At 45.6% G+C, this 12537-nt stretch overlaps 1 protein-coding gene across 1 annotated transcript; it reads left to right on the forward strand.

Annotated features, from left to right (window-relative positions):
- The first annotated feature begins 2307 nt into the window (after positions 1-2307).
- On the forward strand, positions 2308-11355 carry LOC145349451 (BTB/POZ domain-containing protein KCTD14-like). Its single transcript, XM_080197990.1, has 2 exons — positions 2308-2382; positions 10564-11355. The coding sequence occupies exons 1-2, from the start codon at positions 2323-2325 to the stop codon at positions 11233-11235; spliced, it is 732 nt and encodes a 243-aa protein (XP_080054116.1). The 5' UTR covers positions 2308-2322; the 3' UTR covers positions 11236-11355.
- The last annotated feature ends 1182 nt before the right edge of the window (positions 11356-12537 follow it).

The raw sequence follows: 12537 nt of genomic DNA on the forward strand, positions 1-12537 counted from the left end.
CTAGCTTATTAGCACACTCCATACTAACCTCACTATCCTGCGTTTTCTTTGCAAAGTACTCATTTAGGATCTTGTCTACATCCTCTGCCTCCAAGCACAAGTTCTCTCTTTATCCTTGAGTGGTCCTATCCTTTCCCCAGTTATTCTCTTGTTTATAATGTATGTATAAAATGCTTCAGGATTCTCTTTAATCTTAGTTACCAAGGTCATTTCATGGCCCCTCCTTGCTCTCCTAATTCCCTGTTGAGTTCTTTCCTGCTTTCTTTATATTCCTCATGGGCTCTGTCTGATTTTAGCTTCCTAAACCTTCCATATGCTTCTTTTTACCTTTTGACTAAATTCACAACCTCTCTCAATGTCCAAGAACTCCTTATCTTTCCATCCTTGTCCTTCCTCCTCACTAGAACAGGCTGGTCTTCAACTCTGATCAGCAGGTCTTTAAACAACTCCCACATGTCAAAAGTGGATGTGCCTAATTTCAGCTGCTCCCAATTAACTCTTCCGAGCTCTTGCCTCATACGGCTGTCATTTGCCCTCTACAATTCAACTGAGTGTTGATAAAAGCTTTTTTTCTGTTTAGCCACGAACATAAATCTGGGATTAAGTCCAGCCACTTTTCCAAATCATCCAGTTTGGGAGGCCTTCAGGAGGAAAATTTTTTCCAGCACTTACCAGGGAATCTTAGAATTGCATTGACATGTCTTCATAGAATCATCAAATCCCACTACAGTACAGAAGGAGGCCATCCAGCCCATCAAGTCTGAACTGACTACCCAAGCCTTATTCCCATAACCCCAATATTTAACCTGTCAATCCCCCCTGACACAGTAAGAAGTCTCACAACACCAGGTTAAAATCCAACAGGTTTATTTGCTAGCAAAAGCCACTAGCTTTCAGAGCACTGCTCCTTCATCAGGTGAGTGGGAGTTCTGTTCACAAACAGGGCATATATAGATACAAACTCAATTTACAAAATAATGGTTGGAATGTGAGTCTTTACAGGTAATCAAGTCTTAAAGGTACAGACAATGTGAGTGGAGAGGGCCAAGCACAAGTTAAAGAGATGTGTATTGTCTCCAGCCAGGACAGTTAGTGAGAGTTTGCAAGCCCAGACAAGCTCACGTGGGGAACACATGCATATTCCGCACACATGAGGACAGCATCAACCAGGATCTTGGGTTCATGTCACACTATCTGTAACCCCCACGACTTGTAGGATTGGAATGAGGCACTCACTGAATGTTAAAATGGCAGCACAGGCTTGTTGGGCCAAAGGGCCTGTTTCCTGTGCTCTGTTGTTCTTTGTACCCTTAAGACTTGATTACCTGTAAAGACACACATTCCAACCATTATTTTGTAAATTGAGTTTGTATCTATATATGCCCTGTTTGTGAACTGATATCCCACTCACCTGATGAAGGAGCAGTGCTCCGAAAGCTAGTGGCTTTTGCTACCAAATAGACCTGTTGGACTTTAACCTGGCGTTGTGAGATTTCTTACTGTGTTTACCCCAGTCCAATGCCAGCATCTCCACATTATCAATCCCCCTGACACCAGGGTTAATTTAGCACGGCCAATCAACCTAACCCACACACCTTTAGACTGTGGGAGAAAACCAGAGTACCCGGAGGAAACACATGGGGAGAACATGCAAACTCTGCATAGACAGTCACCCGAGGCTGGAATTGAACCTGGTTCCTGGCGTTGTGAGGCAGCAGTGCTAAGCACTGGGCCACCATGCCACTTCCTGATATATGCTTCAATGTTTTACGCCCCTAGAATTGGGGAGGCCATTTAGCCCATCATACTTGGGCTTCCAGCCATATGCTTCCATGCTTTAAGCCCCTAGAATTGCAGTGTGCAACAGGAGGCCAGTTGGCCCATCATACCTGGGATGGCTCATTGATAGAGCTATTGGTCTCACTCCTGTTTCCCTATAGTCCTGTACATTTTCAGCGCTTACCCAATCCCTTTGGAAAGTTACTGTTGAATTCTCTTTCAGGCAGTGCCTTCCAGATCACAACTCATTGTTCACTGTGCAAAAGAGAAAAATTCTCTTCATCTCCTCCCTCCCCTCCAGCCTCTGTTGGAGAATTTGTTTATTTGTCTGCTCAGAATAAAATGAGCTGTGTTGGCAAGCAGTTTGTCACGAACGGCATTTTCATTGCCAGTTGCTTCTGCAGATATTTGAATGAGCCATGAGCAGTTACCATCTCTGCGTGCTTATGACAAAGTTGCAAAACCCAACAGCGAGCACAGAATCCCGTCTAGTCGATGCTGTCTGACACGCCGACTGACCACATCTCACCCAGGAAAGCAAACATGAGTTCCAGAATTCGGAAACTCCCCTCTACCAGACAGACCAGCGGCTTCTTAACACAGGTGAGTACCTTGGTGTACAAATGGACCCTGGTGTACAAAAAGGACCTTGATGTATAAAGGGACATTGGGCAGCTCGGTGGCATAGTGGTTAGCACCTCTGCTTCACAACAACTAGGACCCGGGTTCGATTCCCTGCGTCACTGTCTGTGTGGAGGTTGCACATTCTCCCTGTGTCTACGTGGGTTTCTTTGGGGGCTCCAGTCTCCTCCCACAATCCAAAGATATGCAGGTTCAGTGGTTGGCTATGCTAAATTGCCCCTTACTGTCAGAGGGACTAGTTAGGGTAAGCGCATGGGGTTATGGGGATAGGGCCTGGGTGGAATTGTGGTCATTGCAGACTCGATGGGCTGAATGGCCTCCTTCTGCTCTGTAGGGATTCTATGAGTATAAAGTCTGGATATAAATTGTCCTTTTGGTAAGACGCAGCATGGGTTCATGAAGGGCAGGTCATGTTTGACTGATTTGGTGGAATTCTTTGAGAACATTACATGCACAGTGGACAATGGGGAACCTGTGGATGTGGTGTATCTGGATTTCCAGAAGGCATTTGACAAGGTGCCGCACCAAAGACTGCTGCATAAGATAAAGGTGCACAGTGTTATGCATAATGTATTAGCATGGATAGAGGATTGTTAACAGAAAGCAAAGAGTGGGGGTAAATGGGTATTTTTCTGGTTGGCGATCAGTGACTAGTGGTGTGCCTCAGGGATCAGTGTTGGGACCGCAGTTGTTTACAATTTACAAAGATGATTTGGAATTGGGGACCAAGTGTAGTGTGTCAAAATTCACTGATGACATCAAGATGAATGGTAAAGTGTGCAGAGAACGCTGAAAGTCTGCAAAGGGATATAGATAGTCTAAGTGAATGGGCGAGGATCTGGCAGATGGAGTGAAACGTTGGTAAATGTGAGGTAATCTATTTTGGTAGGAATAACAGCAAAATGGATTATTATTTAAATGGTAAAAAATTGCAGCATGCTGCTGTGCAGAGGGACCTGGGTGTTCTTGTGCATGAATCGCAAAAAGTTGGTTTGCAGGTACAGCAGGTAATTAAGAAGGCAAATGGAATTTTGTCCTTCATTGCAGAGGGATGGAGTTGAAGAACAATGAGGTTATATTGCAGCTGTATAAGGTGCTGGTGAGGCCACACCTGGAGTACTGTGTACAGTTTTGATCTCCTTACTTGAGAAAGGATATACTGGCACTGGAGGGGGTGCAGAGGAGATTCACTAGGTTGATTCCGGAGTTGAGAGCCTTATGAGGAGAGACTGAGTTGACTGGGGCTATACTCATTGGAATTCGGCAGAATGAGGGGAGATCTTATAGAAACATATAAGATTATGAAGGGAATAAATAATGTAGAAGAGGGAAGTTGTTTCCACTGGCGGGTGAAACTAGAACTAGGGGGCATGGCCTCAAAATAAGGGGGAGCAGATTTAGGACTGAGTTGAGGAGGAGCATCTTCACCCAAAGGGTTGTGAATCTGTGGAATTCCCTGCCCAGTGAAGCAGTTAAGACTACCTTATTGAATGTTTTTAAGGCAAGGATAGATAAATTTTTGAACAGTAAAGGAATTAAGGGTTATGGTGAGCGGGTGGGTAAGAGGAGCTGAGTCCACAAAAAGATCAGCCATGATCTTAATGAATGGCGGAGCAGGCCCAAGGGACCACGTGGCCTACTCCTGCTCCTAGTTCTTATGTTCTTGTAGATCCTTGAAGGTTGCATCTCAGGTAGAAAGAATGGTGAAGAATGCATATGAAATGCTACATTAGCCAGGGCATAGCACCTAGAAACAGGGATGTCTTGGTACAATTTTACAGAACATTGGTTAGGCCATAGATGGAATATTATGCACATTCTAGTCACCACACCAATGCACTGTAGAGGGTGCAGAGGAGATTCATCAGGATGTAACCTGGACTGGAGTTTTTCAGCAACAAAGAGAGACTGAATAGGCTGGGCTTGTTTTCCCTGGAGCACAGGGGGCTGAGTGGGGATCTGACAGAGCTATACAAAATTATGAGAGGCTACCAGGCCAGCAGGCAGGCCTCTGGTCAAAAATTAGCATTTAGTTGTGTTAATTTATCCGAAGACATGTTGCCATGTTGATGGCAAAGTAGAAGGTGGGACTCAAGGAAGTGAAGGCAGATAGATTGTGAATGAGATCAGTTACCTTTCTGATCTCAGAGTGAACCTTGCTTGAAAACAGGCTGATGAAATACAGGGTTAAACTCATCGCACTCCAGTTGTTAAGGATTTGACTGTAACCAAATAAGATGCAAGTATCCGACGTAAACGTACTATTATGGAGAGGAGTAAAAATATAGATACAGAAATAAAGAAATGGGCACAAAACTGTGGCTGGAGTCTTGGATGTTCCAGACAGTTGGGTGTTGGGGGTGAGGGACTACTGTAAGACATCCAGGGCAACTCCATGCAACATTAAAGGCTTTATTGCCAAGAGAAAAGGTATATACATGTACAACAAGCGGTAGGACTAGATTACAAATGCGACCGCTCTTCTGGACTCCCTGACTCCAACTTCCAGTCTCTCCATGACCCATTGTCTGCACCCTCTGGTTGATTGGCTCAGCTCCCTGCTGGGATGATACATAGGGTTCTCGCTGAAGGTCAGTACTGAGAGAGCGCCGCACTGTCAGAGGGTCAGTACTGAGGGAGCGCCGTACTTTCAGAGGGTCAGTACTGAGGGAGTGCCGTACTTTCAGAGGGTCAGTACTGAGGGAGTGCTGCACTGTCAGAGGGTCAGCACTGAGGGAGTGCTGCACTGTCAGAGGGTCAGTAGTGAGGGAGTGCCGCACTGTCAGAGGGTCAGTACTGAGGGAGTGCCGCACTGTCAGAGGGTCGGTACTGAGGGAGTGCCGCACTGTCAGAGGGTCGGTACTGAGGGAGTGCCGCACTGTCAGAGGGTCAGTGCTGAGGGAGTGCCGCACTGTCAGAGGGTCAGTGCTGAGGGGCACCGCACTGTCAGAGGGTCAGTACTGAGGGAGTGCCGCACTGTCAGAGGGTCAGTACTGAGGGAGTGCCGCGCTGTCAGAGGGTCAGTAGTGAGGGAGTGCCGCACTGTCAGAGGGTCAGCGCTGAGGGAGTGCTGCATTGTCAGAGGATCAGTGCTGAGGGAGTGCCGCACTGTCAGAGGGTCAGTAGTGAGGGAGTGCTGCATTGTCAGAGGGTCAGCGCTGAGGGAGTGCCGCACTGTCAGAGGGTCAGTAGTGAGGGAGTGCCGCACTGTCAGAGGGTCAGTAGTGAGCGACGTGTCCTTGAGCCCCTGCTGACTCCTTTGGCAGCTTCTTTTCTTCTTTTGACATCTAATTTAGTGCCACTCCTAACTGCTCCTTTGAGGTCCTTAATATCAAACCCCAGCCCAAAATCCCCCCTTCTCAGACATATCCTCCCTCTGATCGATAGGACAAAGACACAGAATCAAAATAACTGGATGGAGTTAAGAAATAGATTAATAATAATCTCATGGACAGATTGAACAGGCTTGAGGGGCTGAATATATTTGTAAATTCATTCGTTGGATGCAGAGGTCGCTGGCTAGGCCAGCATTAGTTGCCCAGCTCTAATTGCCCCTTGAGAGGGTTTTGATGATCTGCCTGCTTGAACTGCTGCAGTCTACATGGTGTAGGTACACCCCAGTGCTGTTAGGGAGGGAGTTCCAGCATTTTGACCCAACAATAGTGAAGGAATGGCTCATTCATATTCAAGTCAGGGCAGCATGGTGGCACAGTGGTTAGTACTGCTGCCTCACAGTGCCAGGGACCCAGGTTCAATTCTGTCTGTGTGGAGTTTGCATGTTCTCCCCATGTCTACGCAGATTTCCTCCAGGTGCTCCGGTTTTCTCCCACAATCCGAAGGTGTGCAGGTTAGGTGGATTGGCTATGTTAAATTGCCCCTCAGTGTCAGGGGGATTAACAGAGTAAATACGTGGGGTTATGGGGATAGGACCTGGGTGGGATTGTCAGTGCAGACTCATTGGGCCAAATGGACTCCTTCTGGATCATAGGGATTCTATGAAGTCAGGCTTGGAGGGGAACTTGCAGATGATGGTGTTCTCAAGCATCTGCTACCCTTGTTCTTCTTGATGGTAGAGGTTGCGGGTTTAGCATGTGCTATCTAAGGAGCCTTGGTGAGTAGCTGCAGTGCGTCTTGTAGGTGGTGCACAAGCTGTCACTGTGCGTGGGTGATGGAAGAACTGAATGCTTATGGGTGGGATGCCAAACAGTGAAAAAGGTTATCCAACATTACAATAGGATCTTGATCAACTGGGCCAGTGTGCCAAGGAATGGCAGATGGAGTTTAATTCAGATAAATGTGAGGCGTTGCATTTTGGTAAGACAAATCAGGACAGGAGTTATACAGTTAATGACAGGGCCCTGGGAAGTGTTGTCGAACAGGCTTTGGGTCTCCCCTGGATCCTATGCTTCTTCAGCTCTTCATCCTCCTCATCCTCAGAAACTTTAATCTCTATCTCATCACCTGTTGCTCTCCATCCTTTCATTCACTGCCCTCCCAATCTCTCTAAATTTCTTCCTCTGTACTTACTCCTCTGCTTTCATTTGTACTCTTTGCAAAGTCGCTTCCAACTATCTCTGTGCCCCTCACAATTTATCCACTTCCAATCCCCACTTAAATTTGATTGATAAGATGGGGATCTGGAGTAACAAGTGGCAGACTGAACTCAAAAAAATAGCAGCAACCATTACCAAGATTCACTGATGTACAAGAGAGAGGAAAGAGAGAGAGATCAAACGATGTTAAAAATGACACTGTTGCTCAACAAGGTTGCTAACAAAGCTAGTGGGAAACAAAACTTAATCAAAGAGTGTGGATTAAAATGTCAGGAGCTAATGGGGATATGGCTCCTGCTCTGCCCAGGACCGCAACTACAAAAGGTCATGATTGTCGCCCAATCCATCACGCAAACCAGCCTCCAATCCATTGACTCTGTCTACACTTCCCGCTGTCTCGACAAAGCAGCCAGCATAATAACAACCCCGTGCACCCTGAACATTCTTTCTTCCATCATCTTCCGTCAGGAAAAAGATACAAAATTCTAAGATCACATACCAACCAACTCAAGAATAGCTTCTTCCCTGCTGCCATCAGACTTTTGCATGGACTTATCTTGCATTAAGTTGATCTTTCTCTACACCCTAGCTATGACTGTAACCATTACATTCTGCACTCTCTCGTTTCCTTCTTCATGAATGGTATGCTTTGTATAGCATGCAAGAAACAATACTTTTCACTGTATACTAATACTTGTGACAATAATAAATGAAATCAAAATCAAAAGAATGAAACCTCTGAAAAACCATCTTATATTGAGAAGTATTGGGTTAACAAGAACAGTACGGCACAGGGCCCTCCAGGCCTGCACTGATCACATCGTCCTATCTAGACCAACCATCTGTATCCTTCTATTTCCTATCTGTTCATGTGTCTATCCAGATAAGTCTTGAATGTCACTAACTTGTCTGCCTCAACCACCTCATTCATTCCACCTTCTGTGTAAAAACACTTCCCCCGCACATCTCCACTGAACCTTTCCAGCCTTACCCTGAACTTGGGCCCCCTTGTAATTGTCATTTCTGTTCCTGGGAAAAACCTTCCAACTGTTCACCTTGTTTTTACCCCACATCACAATTTTATAAACCTCTATATGAGGTCACCCCTCAGCCTCTGTCCTTCCAGGGAGAACAATCTAAGTTTATTCAATCTCTCCTCATAGTTAATAACCTCCATACCAGGCAACATCCTGGTAAACCTTTTCTGTACTCTCTCCAAAGCCTCCACACCCTCCATAGTGTGGTGACCGGAATTGGACTCAATTTTCCAAATGTGGCTTAACCAACGTTTTATGTAACTATAACATAATTTGCCAACTTTTATACTCGATGCCCTGTCTGATGAAGGCAAGCATGCCACATGCTTTCTTCACCACCTTTTCCACCTGTGCTGCCACTTTTAAGGATCTGTGGACCTACACGCCCAGATCTCCCTCAATGTGTCCATGCTATTGATTGTCCTGCCATTTATTTTATCGCTCCCATCTGAATTAGATTATTAAAATGCATTCCTTCACATTTGTCCAGATTAAATTCCATCTGCCATTTCTCTGGCCAATTTTCCAGCCTAATTGGGTGGAGAAATGGCAGATGGGATTGGGTTGTGCTGTATGAAAAATACAGGGCCCTTCGGATGGGTCAATCACACCTTCACTGACCAGCTGTGACAAAATACAGGAAGTATGACAAACTGGATCTGTGTGTTAAGATTGCAGAGCTGTGTGATAGAAGTGCTCAAAAATAGCAAAAAGATATGACAGTGCAGATGGATGCCAATGTTTCTCCAGTCAGTAAGGAGTCAGGAGTGAGATTCCACGGATACAAGGCTAAATTCAAGAGATTTGGAATAGAGAGCAGAGAATCAAGGCTGTGGTATTCACCTCCAGAGTTAATCAAAGAATCATAGAAACCCACAGTGCAGAAAGAGGCCCTTCGGCCCATCGAGTCTGCACTGAACACAATCCCACCCAGGCCCCACCCCCACATCCCTACATATTACACCCACTAATCCCTCTAACCTGTGCATCCCTGGACACTAAGGGGCAATTTCTTAGCATGGCCAATCCACCATTAATGTTTAGGCAGGAACTATGAGATTGGATAGGCGAATGAAGGTAAAAATATTTGAAGGGACAAAGAAGCAGGCTAGGTGTATGGAGCTTTGGTGAGATCACACCTGGGGAACATTGTGCAGCTTTGGTCTCTTGATGAGAGGACATATATATGCATTGGAAATAGTACGGTGAAGTTTTATTCGACTAGATCCATGGATGACAGGATTGCCCTGTGATGAGAAAGAAACTTTGGCATAGGCTCTCAAATTTAGAAGAATGGAAGGTGAACTCATTGAAACATATAACATGCTGGGAGGGGCTTGACAAGGATAGGCAATTAGAGGTCCCCCCTCTACCACCTCCCCCCCCACTTCCCCCCTTTGACTCAGGAATCTAGAATGCCAGGGCAGAGTTTCAGGATAAAGAGCTGGTCACTCTTTATCTCCTCACTTCTTCACTCAAAGGGTTGTGAATGGAGTTCTCTACCCCAAAGAGTTATGGATGCTTTATCACTGAATATATTTCAGGCTGAGGTGGATAGATTGTTAGTCTCTCAGGGAACTAAGGGAGCAAGTGGAACTTAAACCCAAGATCAGCCAGGATGGTGGTGAATGGTAGAGTAGATTCGATGGGTCATATGGTCCATTCCAGTTAGGGTGAACGTCCGACTTCTGTGTTGTAACTTTGAGAAATCTAAGAAAACAATTGTAAGGATATGGGGACGATTTGATTTATTGTCACAAATATTAACATACAGTGAAAAGTATTGTTTCTTGTGAGCTATACAAACAAAACATACTATTCATTTAAGAAATGAGGGGGTGCAGAATGTTGTGCTACAGTCATAGCTAGGGTATAGAGAAAGATCAACTTAATGCGAGGTAGGTCCATTCAAAAGTCTGACGGCAGCAGGAAAGAAGCTGTTCTTAAGTCAGTTGGTACATGGCCTCAGACTTTCGTATCTTTTTCCTGATAGGAGGAGGTGGAAGAGAGAATGTCTGGGGTGTGTGGGGTCCTTAATTATGCTGGCTGCTTTTCCAAGGCAGTGGAAAGTGTAGACAGAGTCGATAGCTGGGAGCTTGGGCTACATTCACAACCCTCTGTAATTTCTTGCGGTCTTGGGCAGAGCAGGAGCCATACCAAGTTGTGATACAACCAGAAAGAATGCTTTCTATGGTGCATCTGTAAAAGTTGGAGAGAGTGACAGCTAACATGCCAAATTTCCTTAGTCTTCTGAAAAAGTAGGGGCATTGGTGGGCTTTCTTAACGACGGTTGGACATGGGGGAACCAGGACAGGTTGTTAGTGATCTGAACACCCAAAATCTTGAAGCTAAAGGATGAAAGAATTAGGACAAACTGGAGTTCTCTGAGGGACAGCATAGTCCTATTGGTTTGAATGGCATCCTTCTGTGCTGTACCATTCTATGTGCAGCCCTTATTCTGAAGTCATAATCCATAGCTCCAAATTAGAAGACAGCATTTTAGAACAAATTTTAATGATTTAATTTGTTTTTTCTTCCCATTCCTGCATCAGTCTTCACAAGTCCTGAATCTTAACGTTGGCGGTGAGATCTACGCCACAACCCTGAGCACCCTGAGGAAATACGCTGGATCCAGACTGGCTGAGATGTGCAGCACTCATGCTAAGGTAACTATGGACTCCAAAGGGAGACTCTTCATCGACCGGGATGGGACCTACTTCAAATACATCTTGGAATTTCTTCGGAGCGAGCAGCCACCGACCCAGTTTGTACAGGAGATTTACCAGGAGGCGCTGTTCTACAAAATTGAACCCTTGGCAGAGTTGCTCAGTAACTCGCCCGAAATGTACGGTGAGATCATCGGGAGACAGCGGTTTCTTGCAGAGGTGCCGAATTACAGGGAGAACATAGACCTGGTCCTTCACCTAGCCAGGGCAGATTGTGTGGCTTCCCGCCAATCCAGGGTGATGGTTTGTGTCATTAAAACCCAAGAGGATGAGGTGAAGTATCTGGGAGCCATCGGTGATCCCACCTCTTGCAAGGGTCCCATCGTGACCTTCGGTCCCTGGAAGCCTTCACCGACTGTCTCCGACTTACTGCACTGCATCAAAGTGGATGTAGAAAATAGAGGCTATAAGGTTTCTTACCAGCCTTACAAGGCAGGAAAAGGGCTGCTTTCTAAGTTTTCTCATTTGCTGTACGAGTTTGTCTTCACTTGGTGGTAACACCACACTTCTTAAAAAATTTATTTTCCCATGAGTCTGCGTGGGTTTCCTCCTGGTGCTCCAGTTTCCTCCCACACTCCAAAGATGTGCTGGTTAGCTTGATTGGCCATGGTAAATTGCCCCTTTGTTACATTCATGGGACATGGGTGTCACTGGCTAGCCAGCATTTAGAACATAAGAACATAAGAAATAGGAGCAGGAGTAGGCCATCTAGCCCTTCGAGCCTGCCCCGCCATTCAATAAGATCATGGCTGATCTGTTGTGGCTCAGTTCCACTTTCCCGCCCTCTCCCCATAACCCTTAATCCCCTCTCTTATCAAGAACCCATCAACCCACTTCTTAAAAATATTTAGCGAGGCAGCCTCCACCACTTCAACGGGCAGAGAATTCCAGAGATTCACCACCCTTTGAGTGAAGACCTCTCTCTCGTAGCCCTTGAAACTGAGTGTCTCACTTGGCCATTCCAGAGGGCAGTTGAGAGTCAACCACATTGCTGTGGCTCTGGTGTCACATGTAGGCCAGACCAGGTGAGGATGGCAGATTTCCTGCCCTAAAGGACATTAGTGAACCAGATAGGTTTTTTTCAACAATCCATAATTTGATTTGATTTATTATTGTCACGTATTCACAGTGAAAAGTATTATTTCTTGTGCCTCTGCAGATAAAACATTCCATTCATAGAGAAGGAAAGGAGAGATTGCAGAATGTAGCGTTACAGTCATATCTAGGGTGCAGAGAAAGATCAACTTAATGCAAGGTAGGTCCATTCAAAAGTCTGATGACAGCAGAAAGGAGCTGTTCTTGGGTTAGTTGGTACGCGACCTCAGACTTTTTCCCGATGGAAGAGAGAACGTCCAGGGTGTGTGGGATCCTTAATTATGCTGGCTGCTTTCTCAAGGCAGTGGGAAGTGTAGACAGAGTCAATGGATGGGAAGCTGGTTTGTGTGATGGATTGGGCTACATTCACGATCTTTTATTGGGCACAGCAGGAGCCATACCAAGCTATGATACAACCAGGAAGATGTGGTGCATCTGTAGAAGTTGATGAGAGTCGTAGCTGATATGCCAAATTTCCTTAGTCTTCTGAGAACGTAGAGGCATTGGTGGGCTTTCTTAACTATAGTGTTGGCATAGGGGGAACCAGGACAGGTTTTTGGTGATCAAGACATCTAAAAACTAGAAGCTCTTGGCCCTTTCTACTTTGTCTCTGTTGATGTAGACAGGGGCATGTTCTCCTTTGCACTTCCTGAAGTTGATGACAATCTCCTTCATTTTGTTGACATTGAGGGAGAGATTATTGTT

The sequence above is a fragment of the Carcharhinus amblyrhynchos genome, chromosome 10 (assembly GCF_965287045.1).
Source record: "Carcharhinus amblyrhynchos chromosome 10, sCarAmb.v2.hapA, whole genome shotgun sequence".
NCBI classification, from domain to species: Eukaryota; Metazoa; Chordata; class Chondrichthyes; order Carcharhiniformes; family Carcharhinidae; genus Carcharhinus; species Carcharhinus amblyrhynchos.